This window comes from Larimichthys crocea, chromosome I, assembly GCF_000972845.2.
Source record: "Larimichthys crocea isolate SSNF chromosome I, L_crocea_2.0, whole genome shotgun sequence".
Taxonomy (NCBI): domain Eukaryota; kingdom Metazoa; phylum Chordata; class Actinopteri; family Sciaenidae; genus Larimichthys; species Larimichthys crocea.
Genome location: NC_040011.1, coordinates 17,376,197 through 17,398,339, shown reverse-complemented (window position 1 = coordinate 17,398,339; position 22,143 = coordinate 17,376,197). Strand labels below are relative to the sequence as shown.

General features: G+C 40.7%; 3 protein-coding genes and 1 non-coding gene across 5 annotated transcripts in view; 1 reads left to right on the top strand and 3 right to left on the bottom strand.

The window, feature by feature from the left end:
• nppa (natriuretic peptide A) overlaps positions 1 to 3,579 on the bottom strand; it is a 12,279-nt gene extending 8,700 nt beyond the window's left edge. Inside the window, exon 1 of the mRNA XM_027279226.1 lies at positions 3,541 to 3,579. Within this exon, the coding sequence (XP_027135027.1) occupies positions 3,541 to 3,579 (39 nt within the window). The remainder of the gene's footprint in view (positions 1 to 3,540) is intronic.
• trnaf-gaa (transfer RNA phenylalanine (anticodon GAA)) lies at positions 2,339 to 2,412 on the top strand. The gene has a single exon. It is a non-coding gene; the product is annotated as a tRNA-Phe (tRNA).
• Positions 3,580 to 4,950: 1,371 nt separating the features above from the next.
• On the bottom strand, positions 4,951 to 11,598 carry LOC104933225 (major facilitator superfamily domain-containing protein 4A). Of its 2 annotated transcripts, XM_027283419.1 has the most exons (7): positions 11,213 to 11,598; positions 8,400 to 8,598; positions 7,977 to 8,234; positions 6,631 to 6,760; positions 6,421 to 6,536; positions 6,035 to 6,208; positions 4,951 to 5,228 (listed from the first exon to the last, which is right to left on the bottom strand). In XM_027283419.1, the coding sequence occupies exons 1-7, from the start codon at positions 11,443 to 11,445 to the stop codon at positions 5,052 to 5,054; spliced, it is 1,287 nt and encodes a 428-aa protein (XP_027139220.1). In that variant the 5' UTR covers positions 11,446 to 11,598; the 3' UTR covers positions 4,951 to 5,051. The 2 variants fall into 2 exon arrangements, with proteins under 2 accessions (XP_027139220.1, XP_027139226.1); XM_027283425.1 differs by lacking the exon at positions 4,951 to 5,228 and having other exon boundaries at positions 6,029 to 6,208.
• Positions 11,599 to 12,472: 874 nt separating this feature from the next.
• cdk18 (cyclin dependent kinase 18) overlaps positions 12,473 to 22,143 on the bottom strand; it is a 41,703-nt gene continuing 32,032 nt past the window's right edge. Inside the window, exons 9-16 of the mRNA XM_010748618.3 lie at positions 21,650 to 21,773; positions 20,997 to 21,117; positions 19,766 to 19,863; positions 19,558 to 19,663; positions 18,450 to 18,492; positions 18,252 to 18,342; positions 17,470 to 17,547; positions 12,473 to 16,797 (exon numbers count right to left, since the gene is read on the bottom strand). Of these exons, the coding sequence (XP_010746920.1) occupies positions 16,763 to 16,797; positions 17,470 to 17,547; positions 18,252 to 18,342; positions 18,450 to 18,492; positions 19,558 to 19,663; positions 19,766 to 19,863; positions 20,997 to 21,117; positions 21,650 to 21,773 (696 nt within the window). The 3' untranslated portion in view covers positions 12,473 to 16,762. The remainder of the gene's footprint in view (positions 16,798 to 17,469; positions 17,548 to 18,251; positions 18,343 to 18,449; positions 18,493 to 19,557; positions 19,664 to 19,765; positions 19,864 to 20,996; positions 21,118 to 21,649; positions 21,774 to 22,143) is intronic.

Genomic DNA, 22,143 nt, shown 5'->3' with positions numbered 1-22,143 from the left:
TGTGTGTCCCCAGGCGCGCCAGGGCTGTCTTTTGGAATACACGTTCCACAATTATTACAGGCTGTTGTGGATCGGATTGGACCATTTTCTTTTTCATAGTGTCCGTGTATAATGTATGGACTGAACTAAGCACAGCTTTTGAGGATTAATCGATAATGCATTGTTGGTGTGATTAATGTGTACTTTGAATGATCTGTTGGTTCTCGATCGACTGCAATACTGCTGGCTCTGCCAGCTGTCAGTGGCTGTCTTTGGAAACACGGGCGTGCTCAACAATTAGTAGCAGGTTTTTAGGGCTGTTGCGGAGCATTGACCTTTTTTTTCTGGAGATAATTTCGGCCCTCACAGTGCATCGATACATAATTTCATAGTGGATGTCCAGGGGAATGGTCCATAGCTGTTATGATGAGTCCATGCTCAGGTACAAGCCATTTAATACGAGCTGTTTAAAATAGTTTTTTTGCCAACAGGTTGTTTCACCTGAAGGGCCAACGTACATGTTTTTTAGCACGAAAATAGCTCAGTTGGGAGAGGCGTTGACTGTATAGTTATCGCTAAAAGGTTCTGGTTCGATTCTTCCCAGGGGTTCGGGCAGCGAGGCAGCTGTTATTTTGCGATACAGTGCTAGCCGTGTCTGATGGGTGTGAGTTCGATGACCCTCGTTACGTGTTCGGCTGGGTTGAGGGGACCTACTTGGGCACACATTTCCCCCCATCGGCGAACATGGTGACCAACACAGAGGGTAGTCAGATTACGTACGCCTCCTCCTAAATCCTTGTTTCTAGTGTCGCTCATAATTACTTGAGTACAACAACACATCTGTGTTAAGGACAAAACTCTTGGCGAACTGATGTTTTCTTTGTCAAACAGCTAGCAGTCGATGCTTTGAGATATAATAATACAATGAATGACGTTGATTTAATTGTACTGAGAGGCTCCTTTTGGTCATCTGGACGGCAACTCTGGGCTCATGCCAGCTGTCGAGGCATGTCTTTTGGAAACACGTTCAGCAATTTTACAAGCTGTGACTTGGACCATTTTTTTTTTTTCTAGGTGCTCGCTTATAATTTAGTACAACAGACACATACTGGTTGAGATAATCATGGCATGGTTGATTAATGGTACTGAGGTTTCTTTTTGGTGCTCTTCATTGGCCAACGTCTGGTCTGGCTCTGCAGCTGTCAGGCTGTCTTTGGAACAACGTTCGGCACAAACAATTATTACAGCTGTTAGGACCTTGGACCATTTTTTTTATAGTATTAATTTACCTACATGGTATGAGCATATGTTTTCTAACGTTACATGTGCACCGAAGTTAATGGCGCATATCTGTTTTGATGAGTCCATGCTCAGATGACAGCCACTTAAATCGATTCGATAATTCGCTGTTTTAAATAGTTTTTTGGGCAACATGTTTTATGTTTGGTCCACCTGAAGGGCCCAGCCGTAGTATGGTTTTTAGGAGGCCGAAAAGAGCTCAGTTGGGGAGAGAGCTGGTAGACTGAAGATATCTAAAGGATCACTGGTTATCGAATTGGACAATGACTTCCCGGGTTTCGTGTGGCTAATCTTAGAGCAAAGCTAGAGCTCGATTTGTGATACAGCTAAGCTAAAAACCAATCCATAAATAGTGATAGGAGTGAGTCTGTGACGCTCTACTTTGTTCTGGGTTGGCGAGGCAGCTCATATGGGCACACAGCAGTTTCGCCGCATCGGCGAGATGTGAACGGGAGCACACAATGGTAAGTCCAGTTACGTACTCTCCAACTCCTTGTTTCTAGGTGTCGCTCATATTTGACAACAAATAGCATCTGGTTGAGGAATAATATCAATGAAATCGTTGATTAATTGTAGCTGAAGACCAGTACAATAATGGGACGCTAACTCTGGCTCAATGCCAAGCTGTCAGGGACTGGTCTTTTTGGAAGGCAACACGTTCTCCACAATTAGTACAGCTGTTGGACATTGGACCTTTTTTTTTCTAGGGTGTCCTGCATAATTTGGACCAACACACATCTGTGTTGAGAATAATCAATGGATCGTTGATTAATTGTACTGAAGATCTTTTGGTCTCGTGACCAACTCTGCGGGCTCTGCCAAGCTGTCAGGCTGTCTTTTGGAACACGTTCCACAATTATTATAAGCTGTCGGACATTGGACGCTTTTTTTTAATTATAATTTCCTACATGTATGGAGCATATGTTTCATAGTTGATGTCAAAGTGAATGGCTCATATCTGTTTATGATGAGTCCATGCCAGTGACAGCCACTTAATCGGCTGTTTAAAATAGTTTTTGCAACATGTTTTTCACCTGAGGCCACCAGTGTATGGTTTTAGGCCGAAATGCTCAGTTGGGAGAGCGTTAGACTGAAGATCTAAAGTAGCCCTGGGTTCGATCCCGGGTTTCGGCAGCTAGGCAGCTGCGTTTTGGATCATGCTCGACCTGATGGTGATGTGTCGTGACCTCTGTACGTGTTCTGGGTTGAGGCAGCTCTTGGGCACACATTTCCCCCATCGTGAGATGTGACCACACATATGGTAGTCAGATTACGTACTCCTCCAGATACTCCTCTGCCAACTCTTGTTTCATAGGTGCTCATAATTTGGACAACACACATCTGTGTTGATGAATGAATCAACATCGAATCATCTGTGTGATTAATTGTACTGAAGATCTGTTGTCTCTGGACCAACAACTCTGGCTCATGCCAGCTGTCAGGCTGTCTTTTGGAACAGTTCCACAATTATTACAGCTGTTGGACATTGGACCTTTTTTTTATATTATAATTTCCTACATGTATGAGCATATGTTTCATAGTTGATGTCACAGGTGAATGGCTCATATCTGTTTATGATGAGTCCATGCTCAGTGACAGCCACTTAATCGGCTGTTTAAAATAGTTTTTGCAACATGTTTTTCACCTGAAGGCCACCGTAGTATGGTTTTTAGGCCGAAATAGCTCAGTTGGGAGAGCGTTAGAGACTGAGATCTAAAGTCCCTGTTCGTCCGCGGGGTTTCGGCAGCTATGCAGCTGCGTTTGGATACATGCTACCGTGATGGTGTGAGTCGTGACCTCTTACGTGTTGTGGGTTGAGGCGAGCTCTTGGGCACACAATTCCCCCATCGATGAGATGTGACCACACATATGGTAGTCAGATACGTACTCCTCCAAACTCCTTGTTTAGGTGTCGTCATATTTGACAAACATACATCTGTGTTGCGAATAATCAATGAATCGTTGATGTAGAAGAACTTTGAGCTGAAGACCAATCTGTCATGCGTCGCTTCTGGACACGTACATTATGCTCGGGGACTTGTACTTTAATTCCTAATGAGCATAGCAAGTGAGGGACGCATGTTATCTGTTCCAGCTGTCGCATTCGGCGTTATAGTTTGCACCAACATGTTCAGCCTGCGGACTCTACGATGGTGTGAGTCGTGACTCTGATCGTGTCATGGTTGAGGCAGCTCTTGGGCACCAGCATTTGCCTTCCCCATGGGAGCACATTCCCACACAATGGTGTCAGGAATTACGTACTTCCGCGTCCAAACTCGCCTTGTTTCTAGGTGTCGCCATAATTTGGACAACAATACATCTGTGTTGAGAATAAGGGAGGGGGGGTGGAGACAAAAAATAGAGAAGGGGGAAGGAGGGGTCTTGGGTGATATAATTGGGTACTGAGACCAGTACATAGATGACTGGACCCAACTCGCAACTCTCGACTGGGCTCATTGCATGGGGCCAGCAGTCATCAGGTCTGTCTTTTTTTGGTAGCAGCGAAAAGTCGGGGTTCCACAATTATTACAGGCATGTTGAGATGGACATTGAGGGAGGGGCCCTGGTTTGTTTTGTTTTTCTTTCTAAAGAGGAGGGGGGGCTGGCATGAGCCAGAGTTGGTCCATAGACCAAAAGATCTTCAGTACAATTAATCAACGATTCATTGATTATTCTCAACATCGATGTGTTGTTGACAAAGATTCAGTTGCAAGAGTTATGTCCTCAACACAGATGTGTTGTTGTCCAAATTATGAGGACACCTAGAAACAAAAGGTTGGAGGAGTACGTAATATGACTACCATATGTGTGGTGACATCTCGCGATGGAGGAAATGTGTGCCCAAGAGCATGCTCAACCCAGAACACGTAAGAGGTCACGACTCACACCATCACGGTAGCATGCATCCAAAACGCAGCTGCCTAGCTGCCGAAACCGAACCAGGGAGCTTTAGATCTTAAGTCTAACGCTCTCCCAACTCACAACCCAACTGAGCCATTTCGGCGTAGAAACTGCATTATGGCGGCCCTCAGGTGAAAAATATGTTGCAAAAACTATTTCCAACAGCCGAGTAAGTGGCTGTCACTAAGCATGGACTCATAAACAGACAGGAGCCAATCAGCTATTACATCAACCATGAAACATTTGCTAATACATGTAGGACATTCATATAAAAATACTCCAATGTGACTGCTATGACCATCCTTATGTCAATTAATCTGTGTCAGATTAAATAATTACATAGCATGAAATCTCAAAGTATACAAACCAGGGAACTTGTTTTCATTCATTACATCATCCTCAAAATAAAAAATAGTGGCTCAGTGCATCATGAGTATTTCCTGAACTTGCTTGTGTAGAAGGAACCCATTTGATCACACAATCAATACAATCACACAAAAATTTCACATAGAGTTGTCCAACTACAACTCTATTGTGGAAATATGTCCGCAAACGGCACACACTTTTCTGGAAATATGTCCCAAAAACACACATAACATGCTTTTGAAATCTGAGAGCCAAACGAGAACCCTCACCAGTCAGGACAGGATCTGAAGGCAACATGTTTTATTAAAGATAAGGACATAATCAGTGCTGCTGGACAGCATTCACATTACATTCATTCTTGTTGAAATTAATTTGACTGGTTTTATCCTACAGTGCTGTTCACCTTTCACCACAAGATGGCATTGCTGTCTAACAGTTGGTGGTACTGAGTGGCCATAATTAAACATTTCTTCTTTAGCTCATGAATGTCATGTTTTGAGAGAGAATTACGGTAAATAAATAAATAAATTACGTGTTAACACACACACACACACACACAGCATGCCATGCCACCGATGTGTTTGTTTGTGCATGGGAAACAATTTTATGGATATAAGGTGTTGCATCGATAACAGATCCTTGCCATTTGTTGGAGGCTCAGTCATGTTGGGACATGGCCACCCCTAGATGGGGCATAACACAAAGTGGGGTAAGAACATTGTAATTGAAAAAACCCCCAGCTCAATTCCATTTAGGTGAGATAGTTTCAGGGTTCTGGTACTGTCCATCTTCGCTCATTGTCTCTGGATCATCTGGATCAACTGGATCATCGTTCAAATTTTTACCTGTGCTTTTTCTGCTATGAAAAATCTAAATGTCTGCTGTGACGAAGGTCTACAAAGTATTTGTCTTTCAAAAAGCTGTGTTATTAGGTATTTTTTTATATGGACAATGGAACCGGTAACTAAGAGCAATCTGATAGGTAGCGCTCATTGTGACGAAGTCACCAAACTGTAGTTCTCTTCACCTCTATAGAATGTTTTAGGCTACTTTGGATCATTGCTATCATTGTTAGCAAAAAAAAAAAAAACTTCTTGTAAATGACTAGCTGGTGAACATGGTGGAGAGACAAGTATTTAAGGGAAACACTGAAAACTGAGGCACAATTCTGTGACTGAAGAGAGAGGCAGAAAGAGATACAGACGCTGACAAGACAAACTTCAGTACATGACATTATTGTGTTTGATCTGATGAACATCTGTTGTCTGTATACCTCTAATACGATTACAAGCATTACCACCCAGTTCAAATGTTTTTTTGAAAATATCAGCTGTGCTTGAGCTCTGCTGTTTTGCTAGTGTTTACTGCTCAGTTTGACACAAATAAACATGGAAAAACCATAAAACCTGACCTCTGATTGTCACCTTTGGTGATGTCAACTACTGTAATCACTTTAGTGTGGATTTTTCCTTTAAATGTGTTTTCATACCAGACAGAAGGAAAGCAGCTTTGGCGCTGTGTATCTGTAGGACAGGTAGATGAAAGCCAGTCGTCCTACTGTGATGGAGGCCCAGAATATACTGTCCAAACAGCCGGCAGTCTTATGTCCCATCAGCAGAGGAGGGGACACAGCGAACGTGTAGACAAAGCCAGCGTAGGAGCCCTGCAGGGCAAGAGACGTTGCAGGAAGTAAGCATGGAACAGATGTTTTTAAGTCTGACATGTACACAAATTGCTGAGAGCTTTTACAGAACTGTCAAATTTCTGACTGCAAACGAACCCCTCCAACACACCTCACAGTTTGAAAATCGTTGGCATAGACTATAGTGTTCAGTGTTTATGTGTTGTGTGTGTAGTGCTGGCGGGAAGTCTCACTATAATTCCATCAGTCATGAAGAGGATGGCTCCACCCAGAGCGTGGAGGATGAAGAAAGTAGCAGGGCGACTCTTGAGCTTGGAAAGGTTACAGCAGATAAAAAACCTCCAAAAACCTGGAGAGATTTGGAATATTGAGACGTCTGTCGTTTCATTTGAACAGAGTGGTCACAAACCACATGGTCACACACACATACATGCATGCATTACCTCGATCACTGTCCCCAGTGGAGCTTGTGCTGGACACAGAGTTTCTATTGAGCAGAGGTGGACTGCTGCTGAGGCAAGGCAGTAATCTCTCATGGGACATCAACACGAGCACTGCCACTGGCACAGGGAGCTGACAGGACACACATGCACACACACAGACACACACACACACACACACATACACACATACACAAGGCTAATTTTTAACCAAGTTAACAGTCAACACTTCCTGTCAGCTGATTCAAATTATGCTCCGAAAGAAGTAGAATCCGGGCTGTCTTATCTCGTCCATTGCTTCAAACAGATCCAGTGCAAATATCAAAACACAGAGGTATTTCTGCTTTATCTGAGAGACACTATCTGAAGAAATGCAAATCATTCTGAAAAGAACAAAACTGAAAACATGTGAAAACAACTGAGTGACATTGAAGAGCACTAACACTGTCTGGAAATTTCATTATATCATTTAATTCTATTTGGGCCATTTTCATGTGAATGTGTGCAGCACTGCATGAGAAATCTTGTCATGGGATGCTTGTATAATTAAGAACCAAAATAACTTTTTCCTCACTAGAAAAAGGTGTATCATTGTTGAGACAACATTTTCTGCATTAGAAGCTGTTTAACCACACACCCTGAGTGTAAACAGGATGTATAATAATCTCTTTGGCACTCTTTAACACCACCATTGCTAATGCGAAATGGAGAAAACTAGCAAGCGGTGCTAACAGACAATCATAGTACCAAACCATTTGGGACGGGAAAGCATCTCAGATTTCACACACAAGATCATGGCCAACAGTGATGTTACTTTGTTGAACTGAACGAATGTCATATTACCTTTAATTTGTCACACTTGTACTTTCTTTATTTCTGTCTTTGTAACTTAAAATCTATCTGTTCTTTTATTTCTGATATAGCAGTGCATGGGATGTGGAACTTGGACATTGACAATGGCAATGAAGACCCAACTTCTGTTCTAGGTTGACTGTATATGTGTTTGCTTCATGTTTTTTTTAGCATTGAATGATAAAGACATGTTAGTATGTTTGCACGATCAAAGGCTAAAAATCAGTCAGTGTGCTCCAGACTAGAAGATGCTCAGAAAACTGTTTCAAACCATTAGTCATGATACTACATGTCATAAGTTATCTTTAATTTTAGTCAAACACAGCTACATCTGATCACACATCAAGCTTGCTAACTGGCAGCTACATGAGTGACTGTTATTTACCTATTCACTGGTAATGACATTTAAACGGATATTAAACAGATCACAAGCATGCTCTGTATACATTTCTGTGTCAACAATCACATGACACATCTAACATTTGCCAAGAACTCACATTGATAAGAGCCATGATCCAGAAAGCGTACGACACCCTGGTGATGACTACACCCTCGGTGTACAGAGGATACTGGGAGATGTTGTGAAGCCCTGAGCCATGCCCGTGCACCATGCTGCTGCGGAGGTGGTGAAGGTCTGAGGAAGAGGATGAGTTGGCGGTCCAGTTGACACTCAGGACACAGTTGCCCTCTGCAAGGAAAGGATCAGCCACCAGGGGACTGACCAGTGCTCCCAGGCCTATGAAGAAATGTAAGGCCTAGAGCGAGACGTGAACACAGATTCCCTTCAGATCATATTTTGTGGCCATTTGGTCCCTACTGGTTAATTTGCATACCATATACTGTACAGGCACACACAAACACATACACACACACACACACACAGTCAAAGCTGTCGTTTTCCCTCTGCTCCCTCCTCTGACCTGCAGGAAGATGGCGGAATCCTTCTGGTACAGATTCACTAGCTGCAGATTGGCGATGGTGTCGATCACTCCCATGGCTTTGCCAGCGAGCGCCATGGCGACAGACAACAGTACAATGTGGTGACATAGTGGTATGATGGCAAATACAAGTGAGATGACGAGAGTGCAGAAGAGAAGGGCCGACAGAGACGATAGGAGTCTGGAAAAGACAGAGACGATGACACCACAGCATCATGCAGTGCATTCAGATCAGATCAGTCGTCAGTCAGTCAATTTGTTGGTCTTTGAGAAGTGTACATTTGTTATGTATATGTATAGTACTTTTGGTTTGAATGTTTGATGTACTGTAACTCAGGCCAGATCAAACAGGGGATTTCCAGCAAGCTGTCATTGGTGCAGTTAAGTCACCTTGATGGCTCGCTGCTCCACTAACATTTATTTACCCAGCAGGTTTATCACAGCCCTGCAGCAACAGCAAACCTCCACATTATCTTCACCTTGTATTCTCCTTCTTTTCTGCCAACTTTCCACTCTCTTTTTAACCTTGTCCTACATTGCTTTTAGTTTGTTGAAGGGACATTCCGCACGGTGGCCTGTGATAAAGGGACACAGAAACATTAGGAAAAATAGCTGTGATTGGTAGTGGCTGTAACCATCAGTGTTAAAAATGAATGGAGCTGCACTGAACTGTCACATACTGTAACTTGCATCCATTGGGAAGCATTTACTGAGATGTGACTTTATATCAGAAATTATGTATCCAACCTATTGTGAAATAAATTATTTTAAAGCAGTATCTAAAGGACTGTAGTATAAAACTTCCCAAAGTACCTGATTGAGAACCACATGACTGAGATCAGCACGCCGATCAGTCACTCCTGAAAAAATGACTAGGAGAGAGAGGGCAAGTGTGTGACATAAGATGTTCAGCTACCACAATCTCTAAGTCGTAGAAATGCAAGTGGTTGAGTGATCTTTGCTTTTTGGCTAGGTTAGCAGCAGGGATGGTCATGTTGTTGACCAAACTGTTGGATGGATCTCCATGAAATTTAAACATTCCCTTCCCCAGATGATAAATCATGCTGACTTTGGCCATCCTCTTATGAAAAGTCCATATTTGATGAGGTCAAAATTGTAATTATTTTAATTATTTAATATTTTGGTTTATGACCACATTCCCATCGGCCTCAACTGTACTTTATTGCTAATTAGCATGCTGACATACTGAAATGAGATGGTGAACATGGTATAAACATTGTACCTGCTTAACATTAACATGTTAGCATTATCATTGCTTTTTTTTACTGAGGCCCAAATGGCAGACTAAGAGTGTCTCTGAAATAGATCAATGTGTGACAAAGGAGGGATACTTTCATTCACACACTTAGATAATGTAAAACATAATGCATCAAGTACAAGGACACTTTCCCAACACATGTCTCTATCCACTTTGCATTTGCATTTCACAGGTCACCGTTCACTAGCTGCTCAGTGTGTGAGGTGACGCACAGACCAGGAACCACCGTCTGTCATTTGAATGTAGCAGATTTGCCAGTCAAATACATTTTAGTCTAACTGCCAAGTGTCACTGCAGTTATTGAGGTCATTAAAATACTCCACATTAATGCATTTAGTCAGTCATATTAATTATTCAACCTCAAGGGCAGAGCTGTAGCCAGCGTTTTAAAAGAGGTTATGTGACCAAATTCTCCAGCAGAACTACACCAAACCAACAAAACTCTGTACAAGTTTGGTGGGGTTTTTTTTTTACACAGAATGTTACATTTTCTTTCTTTATTTAAGTGTTTAATTAGAAAATGATATCTCTCCATGGAATTCTAAATGTTAAATTGCCTTGTGTTAAATGTATTTGATTTTATCATACTGCCTGCCCCAGAAATAGCTTTGACCTCTGGCAGGTTGAACACATGCAAGCATTGCACTCTGATATACTTTGATATACTAAGCTTAAATGATACTGTTTTGTTGGCTTTAAATCCTCGTTGTTCAGGATCCCACTGCTGTATGTGTAAAATGACTAAAAAGTTGCAAAGTCAACATATTTTAACTTAAAAATGAATTTTCTTTTTACTAGACCATAGTAAAACCCTATATGTAGAAACATACTGAAGTGGTAGTGAGTCAACCTGGACTTGTACATTTGAAGGTGACAGAATATAGAAATGATAATAAAGTGTTTTTATTACATCAAATAAGGAAACATCAAGTTTTATATGTGTTATGAACAGTGTATGAACACAAACTGTATTCTCATCGTTTGTTTACAGTACTATACTGTAATAAGTAACTATAATTATAGAGGAGTCTAGAGAGAAAGAGTGCAAATAAGCAAACTGTTATAAAACTCTAATAAAAGAAACACAAGCAGACTTGTTTTGGATTTATGATGAGAGTGCTGTCAGCACTAGTCACAGATATAAAGTATATTTTATACTGTACAGAGCTGATGTATATTTCTCTTTGTATATTTTCTTACATGGACAGATGTTCATCCCTAAACTTTGGTTCTATTTATACTGTGATAATTTGATTCATTGATGTACCTCATGTATTTTTGTGCCTAATAATAATAAATGTTTGGTGTGTGTTTCTGAGCTGTTAAAAGAGGCCTGCAGGATCCAAAACAAAACATCTCAGTATTTATGTTACTAGACATAATTAGTCTTAAAATTACAACGACCACGGGAATATTAGAGTCTTTTAGATGGATGAGGTCAGTAAACTAACTGATGAATGTTTATAGTTTTTACATTTTATTAGCATCCCTCTCTGTGCTCACTATCTACACTCACGTTTTCTTGAAGCGTCCTCCCAGGCCGCTGCCCACCAACAGGAAGAACTGCTGGGAGAAGAAGACCCAGGTGATCTGCTGCAGGGTAGACTGGGTCTGACACCTCAGGTCCAGGATGGTGGGTCCCAGGAAAGCGATGCAAAGGCCGAAGCTGAAGAACACACTCCAGTAGGTGAGAGTTTGGCGCCAGTGGCGCTTAAACAGCGACAAGATCCGCTCGTCCAGCAGCTTCATGTCGGTCCTGGTGTCCTGGTGGTCTGAACTGCTGCCGGCGGATCATTGACTCTGACTGCTCATGAAGCTCTGTCACACCGAACTACTCAAAGTGCCAGCGGAGAAAGTAAACACGACTTCACTCAGCCTGGGAACTGCACCAGGTTCCAGTTATCCCATTGACGGATGTGACGCTGATTGGCTGATGTCTCCAGTGTACAGCCCACTTTCTGACTGGTTACAGATCAGATCATTGGTGTGTCGTTACTTCGACACACTACTGTTGTTGTTGAGAATAATATTTTGAGTGATTATCATAGAAGTTTTATAAATCTTTACAGGTGCCTGTGACATCATCATTATTGCATTTCTTACACTGTTAAATTGAGAAAATGAGAAGTCATCTTATTTTCTGGGAAAGATGGTAAACAAAGACAACAATAAATGCGTAGCTAGTCTACAAACAACCCAAATGAACTTGGATACCAGAGGGTTAAAATTAGTAGTCATTCTGAGTGGCCTTAACATTATATTATTATAGAAAGTCAGGTCCATAATATATTATTATAGTCCACTAAAATCCAGGTCTGGATGATTTGACATAAATCCCCTTTAGGCTCCCTGAGGCTTCACATGTCAGAAGAACACTGATGACTTAGCTGTCACTGAATGAAGTGACATCTCATTACCTCTCAGTGTCGTGTTTGAAACAGGAAGAAAACGGCACTTTGAAAACCTACATACATATATACAGTCTTATAATGAAACAGTACAAATAATCTGGACATGCAAATGCTCTCTAGACTTCTTTGTTTATGCAATTCAGATAGTAGAATCAATATTTAAATTCAACACTGTCACAGATTAAATTATTATGTTCTATATTGGTGCTATGTAACTAAGTTAACATCCTGTACTGACCAATAGCACCATCTTCTGTTCACCTATGTTACTGTACCTATTCATTTGTACTGTATCAAAAACATATTTACTCATAATGATAGACCTAACAATGTAAGTAAAACAAAACAAAACATTGAACTAATGGTTGTGTTTCAGAATTTCAGTAGTTTATTTATTTATTCATTAATTAATGAATTATTTAATCAATTTTATGCCTGTTGGCCGTCACAATACATTCAATTTTATAACAGTGTAGACAAATCACACAAAATATCACATCTTATACAAAATCTAAACTTATCTTTTATAAAACATTTAGACATCATCTGCAGGTTTTTTTCTTTATTTTATTTTAAATACAGTGCTCTATATTTTTAACAGCATAAAACTCACTGAGAAAGATGAAAACATCTGTTAAAATACATATATATATATATATATATATTATTTCTTTTTCATTACAGTATTTAAAATAGCTTCATTTACCACAACTAAAACACACAGTAATACTCCTGTCACTGAGGGAAGAAGGGGGGAGGTTGGAAGTGTAACATCCACAGCTATACATCCCTCTGACGTTCCAGCAGGTTTGCCCTGAATTTCTTTCGTCCTTGTCTTTGTGAACTGAGGGTTGGTTGGTAGCAACATAATTATTCCATCAACCTCATTCACTTTTAGAGGTAGAAAAACTTTCAGTGACCATTTAGCTTTCACTGGCATATATCTTGTACTTAACATACTTACGTATTTAACTTGTACACAAACATAAACACCTCTGACCTGCACCAATATGACTCTGGCACTGGAGTGCTTTAGAGGTTCAGTGCTTGGCTTACGGGCACTTGAACATACCCTGCTTTGGAAGGTCAAACCAACAACTCTCTGGTAACTGGTTAGCTTCTCTACCTCTGTCTTCCTTATGGTGTGTCTTATGGTGTCACTCATTGGCTCTTACTTGATGACTCAATTCTGTGGACCTAATCATCTACAAGTGTTATATCAAAGGCATCTGCTGTGGACTTGACACAGTGAGAGTCATCAAGTTCACATGGAGCATTTGCCAACATGGCAGTCACGAGAGTCATTAAGTTCTCAACATGTTCTAGCATGTGGTTGTGTGTACACTGTTTGCACCAAGCAATGTGTACATATAGTACTTGAGTGAACCAAATGTCATCTATACTTGCCATTATTCTCTGGTTCTTAGTTGTTTTTTCTTAGTACCAGCTTGTGTGTTTTCTACTTGCTTTTGTTGTTTTTGTTTTTTTGGTCTTTGTTATCTGATTACCTGTGTGTTTTAAAAGAAGGTAAGGGAAATTACGTGATTGGATTTGAGACAATCATCACTGAGGAGCCATGCACAGTTGAGAGAGATGTTTCAATGTTCTTATGGCCAGGTCAAGAGGCAAGCATTGGGCTTAGAGTCACAAATCAGGGCGTGAATGGGCCTTAAACTGCCTGGGAAAGGATGTCAGGATGGCACTCTAAAGGCTCAGGTATGCTTGAAATAAAGAAAACACATCTAAAGTGTTAAAAGGACACCTTAAGTTCCAGTGTCATACTGGTGTGGGTTTGAGCACTTCATCTGAAGTGACTAACCCCTTTAGTGTCACATGAGACAAGGTTTGAAAGGCTGTCTGGGAAGGGATATCAGGATAGGATTGTAATAGCATCCTTCACTACTCTTTTGCACCATCTGTCCACATTGATTTATATGTAGATACTACTAAACTCAAAGCAATGGCAATGATCCTTTAGATGTTGGTCAACTGCTGAGCCTTCATCTGAGACCTGGCCCTCAACATGTGACCTCAGTGACTTTCAAGTTGTGAAAAAGGGGTCAAATGCCTGGAAAGGGGTCAATATTCTTCAAACAAAGCCCTTGTCTGATGATCTAACATCCATAGCATTTAAAGGTCAGAAACTGCATTCAACTGCATTTTTGTAACCCTTCAGAAACATCTTGATTTATGCAGCAAATGACCAGGTGTTTGCACTTCACAGAGTACTTATGATTTGAAAAAAGCTGTCTTTGTTCATCCAACACACAATTACTGTATTTTGTCTTTCTTTTTCTGCAAACAAGTGGAACACAATGAATGCCTTCAAGGAAAGACTGTCCTTTGTCCCCTTTTGAGCAATTATCAAGTCTTACCCTACTCTACAACAACAGGCTTACCGTCCCACTTTCGACTGTGACTGGCAAGCACTTTCGCCTTCAGGTGTGGTTAGACGATGCAAAGTATGAACTAGTTTGTTTCAACCATACCCCTGAAAGAAGGATGGCAGTAGGTAACTGATACTGTAATCCACAAAGACTTTGAGTGTCTCTTTCATATTGCACTGAATTTAACAGACCACCTTGATCACACCTCGGTACTCATTTAATGTTGCCCCAACCCCTTGTCACTTGTTTACATAAGGACTCCGCAGCATTTTTTTTCTGCTGGATCTCAGCAGAACTGGACAGACTGGAAAGAGGATGGAGATATAGAGGGAGTGAGGGAGTCAGAAAGAGGCCCTTAGCCACAAGCAGCCATCACTTTTATGTCAGCAGATCATATTATATGGCATAAGGATAACCTGCGGGCTCAGTCTCAGTCTCATGGCAACTGAGGAGGACATTAGATGAGGATGATTTATAAATCCACTTTTGCAGATACATATAGTTTCCAAAGTTTTACTGTATACTTTTATATATTTCCTATTGCTGCTCCCTGGGAATAGGTCCAATAGAGCTGTGTAAAATATAAGGGGTAGTGGTGAGTCCTACTGAGAGTAACTTGCTACTAGGAAGTACTTGTATATCATACTTTCCCAGTTTACTGGTCAAGGGTTAAGGGTTTTTTATATGATATGGGGGTCATATTTTGGAACGGTAAGACACACAGGGAAGGGAGCAGGCTTCAGAGGACACTTCTGGTTTGTGCAAATAGGAGACTAAGAAGTATATGTACTCATAGTGAGTTATTTACACACACAAAGCAAATGCTTCCTAACACATTGGCTACACAAGATCAAATATAGATTCTTCACAAGCCAAAAAATCATGCACAGTTTTACTAAGGCAACTTCAAAGACTGGAGTGAAAGTCAGCTGTTAACACTGTATGGAACAAAACCCCACACTGAGTTGAAACACTGGGGTGCTGTAGCAAGGCAAGTCTGTTGCCAGGAATCCATTTTACAGTGGAGTTTTACAGTTTTTTTCATGATGGGGGTCAGATTTTTTTTTTAATAAGCTTCATTGTTTGTTTCATGTGTGTAGAAGTACTGTAAATGAAGTGTGTTGCTACGGTTTTAATGTCTGCACTGCTTGTATATGTACAACTTTAAGACTGTCAGGTTACAAAACATACCCATATCTGCCATATCGATGACTCTTTTTTTGACAGGGATGTAATCAATTTATCATGGATAAATCAGATTTTGTTTAAGTCATGCTAGCTTACTGGCTAGCTGACATATCTAGGTTTTTTAGCAACCTGGGGGTACTTTGGGCATTTTATAAGATGCTATTTTCAGATTGAATATGTTTACATTTGACTACAGTTTACTAAATCAGAAAATATGAAAAGAAACCTTATCTTTGGTTTCTGCTCATACTTGGTGGTAAGAAGTGTATTTGGGAAATGTATGACCTCAGTATTTCTAAAATCATACCACAAGTACCACAAATCTCAGAATGTCACTGTTGAGCTGGGAGGACATTTTACAATTCAGAGGTACCATTAGATGTGATAATAACATCAGAGAGTGTATCTTTAAGCTACCTCCTGGTGTGGAGACAACCCTACACACAAGAAAGGGAAACATTCAGCAAAATTTGGAAACAAACCATCTCATTAAAAAACTTAATCGATCTCCATTCACACCACAACCCTTACTTCTGTACACCTGCAGCTGTGCAATGGTTCCAGATGTGGTAGCTACCTTAGATGGCCAGAACCCTGGGTATGCTCTAAATGGTGGCAATTATACAAGCCTGTGTATGTGTGTACACTATAACAGAGCAGAGCAGTTTTATTCAAGCGCCTAGTTTTTCTTGGGGTGAAATGCATGTGTGTCAGCAGGATATCTATAAATCTCTGGTGTGTGGAGCTAGGTAATGACAGCATGTCGCTGATTGTGCAAATGTGTACTAATACGTACTATGTGTGTGTGTGTGTGTGTGTGTGTGTGTGTGTGTGTGTGGAGGGAGAGTGTATCTCAGCCATTTCAAGTGCAGTACAAGTTTATTTCCAGAGACACTGTGTGTCTCCTTGGTCAGCTGCCATGGAAATGAGTGAGTGCACATGAGTTTGTGTGTAGACATGCAGACGTGTTCACGTAGGTGAGCATGCTTGTGAATGTACTGAGCTGTGTTGGTTGGTCTCTGTGCTGTGGTCTAAACAGGCAGCTCCTTTCTGTGCGACTCCGATCCTCCTCTGTGACCTTTAGAAGATGCTTTGCCTTCGGTTCTTTCCTCGACCTGAAGAGACACGTTGAGAATGAACACTTCTTTTCCCTGTGTAATCTCTATCAGTTGATTAGTTAAGTTTGGTCTTGAAGCTTTATGAGTCTAAAACAAATTTATAGTAAGACTTATGAAGCCTATGAGGAGCTTATTAGAGTTAAAAATGGCTGACAGTGAACTGTAATGAATTCATAGACATCTCTTTGTTTATTTTCATTTTCTTTTCACTTCCTCTGAGACTCTCCTCTGTGGTATTTTTACTTGTGTTAGTGTAAACAAAATCAGCATGCTGGCTTCTTGCAGAGATTTGCTAATTAGCAAAGTTCATCTACAGACACCATCTCAGCTGTTGTGGTCAGGAACAAAACAGAGCTGGATAAATTACGTTTCATTCTAGACAGTTCAGAAGATGTACAGTGTTATGAGTATTTATCCCATAGTTATTAATGACTTGTACTTTCCTTTGAAACTTTTAATTAGATTTGTCTGTCCTGTCAACTTAGAGAATTTGGGGAAAACAAAAGTAAATGCACAGCATACATACAGGATGTGCATCTTGTCTAACGCTGCACTATATAGTCCAGAACTATTTTAGCTGCCTCCTATATAAAGAAATATGTGGCTTTTGATAATGGTGACTTGACCAAAGCCTGTAGAAAAAGTCATACTGTGCACTGTCAACTTTACCTAAAGGCTGAAACACTGAACTGCGGTGGCCTGGGTCCTTCTGGAGCTGCACCTCTCTGAGGGAAAACACTGAAGCAGCTAAAACAAAGGTGGGAGAAAGGGTGATTTAATAGCACAGAAAAGATCTTCATAAAGGACTGGATTTGAAAAACTGTCACATGTAGTGAAGCTGTACAATACAACTCATCATACAATCATCCTGGCACTCTAGCTTGAGACTCTTGAGAAATGTGATCACCAATTTGTATTGTTTAATACCAAAATCTGTTTAGCACTGTGTGCGGTACAAAACCTGAAAACCAGATTTTATAGATGCACTCTCTTCTTGCAGTTCTGCTATACAGCATTTCGTAACAGTGCATTGTAGTTAAAGACTGCCGCCATCTACAAATGAGCAAAGACATGGATCATTGGTGGAGCTGAGGTTGTTGTTCAAACAAGCCACCATTAATGGCACCCACCTGTCAATCAAAGAAGCCACACACAATTCTGCATAATTCTAAGCCTAAGGTGACGGCGAAGCCTGAGTGTTCTGTCAGACCTTTTCTGACCTTTTGTGTAAGCTAGTAATACTAGTAGTGAGCACTTTTAGTGCATTTTTTGAGCAAAAACTTAAAATAAAAAGATTAAACACCTGCCTTTTAGAAAGGCCACAGCTGAGATGGCAAAGTAGCACATTTATAGAAGAAGTGCCACTTGCAGAGCTGCCAGGAGCTGTGCATCTCACATAACACCCAAGAGGCTTTAAAGGTGTGTTCAGTGTATGTGTGAGTAGGTCTTACTGTCTGCCAAATTGTGTATGTTATTTCCCAGACTCAGGAAGTATGGGTGTCGTAGGGCAGCTTCAGCAGAGATTCTGCTCCTGGTGTCGTACTGCAAAAAGGAACACAAAAGCAGTGGATTGGACCGTCTCTTGAGATCACAGTTCAGTTCTGCCTCATATTCAAATGAGCGAAAGTCATTGCACTTTTGTCTCATACCTGCAGCAGAGCAGACAGCAGGTCCATCCCCTCTGTGTCCAACCTGATAAAGACAAAAGATCTGTCTGTATTATAACTTTTCGCTGATAATGAGTATACTGTATAAGTAAATGTTTTTCTTTGTGGATCTGTTTTATAGTTTTAACTTGAAATAAAAGTACTGACTGATTCACTATCCTGAAAAGATATTGCCACTGTGTGCAACAAAATATAGTTGGTATTTTTTAGAGAAACTCAATTAGCAGCCCAGAACTGTACCAAGACACTTGAAACTTTTAACAGTTTCGACAAGTTGGCTGTCAAGTACATAAGGCCCTGTTATGAAATCCAGTTGGCACAAATATTCATTAGTCCTATTAACATTAATCTCCAAATCACTTCTGCACCAAGCCTGAGCTTATAGGCCAGATACTCAGCTTCACTTAAGAGGTATGTTCGAAACAGGGCAGTGTCATCAGTATACTGAACAAAAAAAGAAACTCTTTAGAGAAGAAAGGGAAGACATCCTGGTCTCTCTTAATTATGTGCATCACACAGACACACTGATGAAATTATTGTTGCCTATGTTAGCAATTCCAGTGTCGGTGTTTCTGTTACCATTTTGGTTCCAGACTGAAATATCTCCTGGGTAGATCTGTTGGGTAGATCGTCATTCAATTTGGTCACAGACATTTGTGGTGGATGGGCTCAAAGACATTTATGGTTACCAGATGATAAATTTTCCTGCCACTGTGAGATTCAAATTTTTGGTTTTGAGTGAAATGTCTCATCAACTATCAGATGGAATGCACTGAAATCTGAACTTGTCCATCAGCCTCAGCTGTACTTTACCCAACCTGGCATGGAGATCTGAAAATCGACATCTTTGGTTTGGTATGTTATGCCAGATGTCCTCCCTGACCCTGGGCTTGAAACAGACTAGCTTGTACATCCAAGTGGCAGAGCGGCACTATGGTAAACACTACTAGGTGAGGCTGTATTCAACATTATACCCACTAAACAGCATGTTAGCACTCTTGTGCCCTACGTACAGCCTCAGAGAGCCAATAGCATGACTGCTTTCTGCTCAAACACCACTCAGCTGAACATTGAGATTTGTAGGTATTACCTGGGCACATGGTTAATAAGAGCTTGAGGTCTGTATTGGGGAAAGAGGTAAGACCTAAACTCCTCATTGCTGCTGATACCAGGGCAAGTCTCTTCTGTTGGAGTACCTGGAAGACAAAGAAACAAAGAAATGCGTGCTTGTTGTTCTTACTTCATATATTACTTGGTTTTTAGCCTGGTACTATGATCATAATATGCAGCTATCTTACCCATGAGCCTAAAAATTAAGTGTAGCTCCTCTTTTACGGTGGCACCAGGAAACATAGGACGACCCGTTGCCATCTCAAACAGGATACAGCCCACTCCCCTGGAGGAAGAAAGGGATTTATATACAAGAGGAGGAGCAAACAACAAAGAGTCCTCCAACATTATGGAACTCTAGGTGAAGCTGTGTTCAACAAACACACACACACTTCAAAGAGAGCTGATCATAAGTGCATACATGTATGGTGTGAGTGGGCACAGTGCAGCCTTTTGTTCCATACAGGATGGTGTGTTAGGGAGGCGGCCTGTGGTGTGATGAGAGGATACGTAGCTAGGTGAGCTCATAAAAGACGTGTTGCCAGAGAGACACATTTAATTCTCAGCGGTTTACCAGAGCTGTGAGGGTTTTCTCACCATGGCAAACTGCTAATTGGAGAAAGTGACTCATATTTCTGTTAATAACCTTGGAGATTTTAATAGATATGCATGATTCATGGAAATCCTGGAAAATCCTCAAGCTGTTAGACATTCATCTCATTTAAAAAAAAATCAAAGACTCATTCTTGAGTGCTGCTGGACAGGTGGCAAAGGTGGCCAGAAAATTTACAAAGGAGTTACTTTCAAAAGTCTTTCACCAGTGGCTGCACTGAGTGCTATGCTGATGTACCTGTGAGGAAGGAGTTGTACATTGTGCACCTGCCTGGGGATTTTTCTGGGGATGATACATTCATATGCAGATATCTGTGTATAGATTATATGAGTTGCTAAGAAGATTGCCTTCCTTCTGGTGTTCAACATATTTCTATATAAGGCACTCATTGTCTGAAATGTCTACGTGACAGGACTGTGATATGTAGTATGACGGTCTTGAATCAACAATGTGTCACTTACTAAACGCAAATGTTTAAAAAAATAGTTGTTTTTAAAGTTTAGATTATTATTTAAGACATTAACGAAAACTATTTGTGTTCACTCTCTGCAGACATCCTCATTCTGCATTAGGAAAGCACGTGGTTAACAGCCAAAGAGCTCATAGAATAATAGGATTGAATTGAATTTGTCAAAACATAATCCTATTGAATAAGTATGATTGTTAAAAAACAAACAAACACAAAGGAATTGTATAAAAAGTTTATAAGAAAATATCAGAAAAAGTCATCTCAGAAATTAATCTGCTCCAAATTTATCCAAATGACAGCAGCAGCCATTCAATTGTGATTCTGTACTACTACTTACCACATGTCAATGGGTGTGGAGTATTCTGTAGAGCCCAGCAGCACATCAGGGGGCCGATACCATAGAGTTACCACTTCATTGGAGTACGTCTTAGTGGGGACAGACTTGGCTCTCGCCAGACCTGGACATAGTCGGAGTTTAACAGCATGAGACTTCAGTAGTAACAGCAGAATGGTTTAGAAAGGCTGTTTTAGAAAGCCAGGTTTTTATGCAAATGTTCAGCCTCTTTCTGTCACCTTTACACCAAAAGTACCTTGAAATGACAAGCATGCTATGTCCACATAGGTGAAATATGAAACCATGTGATGCAATAAGTCTCATATGGCGGAATTAGCTGGATCGACCATGATCAGGTCATATGCTGCTACAGTTAAAACTCTTGAAAAAAAAGTCAGGAAATTCTGGTGGGTTTTTCTACCCACTTTCAGCACAAAACTGAGAAAAGTCAGAGAGAGGGGCACAGTTGCTAGGATACAGGAAGTAAAGGTGCTAAAGTAATCAGGACAGAAGATCTCTGAGTGGCAGTAAAATATAATTGGAAAGCGATTGTGGCAGGAAACGTGCTATTCTATTCCAAAGTGTGTCTTTGCGACCACATTTGCATTTGTTGATGTCCATATACACGCGGCATGCGAGTGTGCCGCTTTTCTTACCAAAGTCGGCCAGTTTAAGCTCGCCCTTTTCGTTGATCAGCAGGTTCTGAGGCTTTAGGTCTCTGTGCAGGATTTTCCTCTTGTGACAGTAGGACAGACCACGCAGCAGCTGGAACATGAAAATCTGTAGGAGAAAAATTTAAATGATGAAGATCTAAAAATCTGCATATGTGACTATAATGGAAAATAGACTTTAAAACTACTGCCGGTACTTTCTCTGGGAATAAACCTCTAGCCAAATCCAAATCAACAGATTCTGCCTCCTTCTATTCAAGTCTCCCCTTACCCCGCATACTCTTCTTGCCCCCTGAAGGCCTGAAACTGAAAATGTAATAAATCATAATACATACATATATACAGTACGCTGTAAAAAAAAGCATGCAAAATTACACTAAAACAAAAAGTCTGTCTGCTGCACAATAAAATAACAACCATCCTCCCAACTTTGACTCTTTTTCCTAATTCAGGCTATATACTGTGCCCCCCCCCCAATA

Bases quoted from the DNA above. Each gene is read 5' to 3' on its own strand.
- LOC104933225 (XM_027283419.1), bottom strand. From the start codon at position 11,445: ATGAAGCTGCTGGACGAGCGGATCTTGTCGCTGTTTAAGCGCCACTGG. The intron at 8,235-8,399 runs GTCAGAGGAGGG...GTCTCGCTCTAG, and splicing joins ATTCCGCCATCTTCCTGCAG to GCCTTACATTTCTTCATAGG. The intron at 5,229-6,034 runs GTATGAAAACAC...TGCCCCATCTAG, and splicing joins AGCTGCTTTCCTTCTGTCTG to GGGTGGCCATGTCCCAACAT.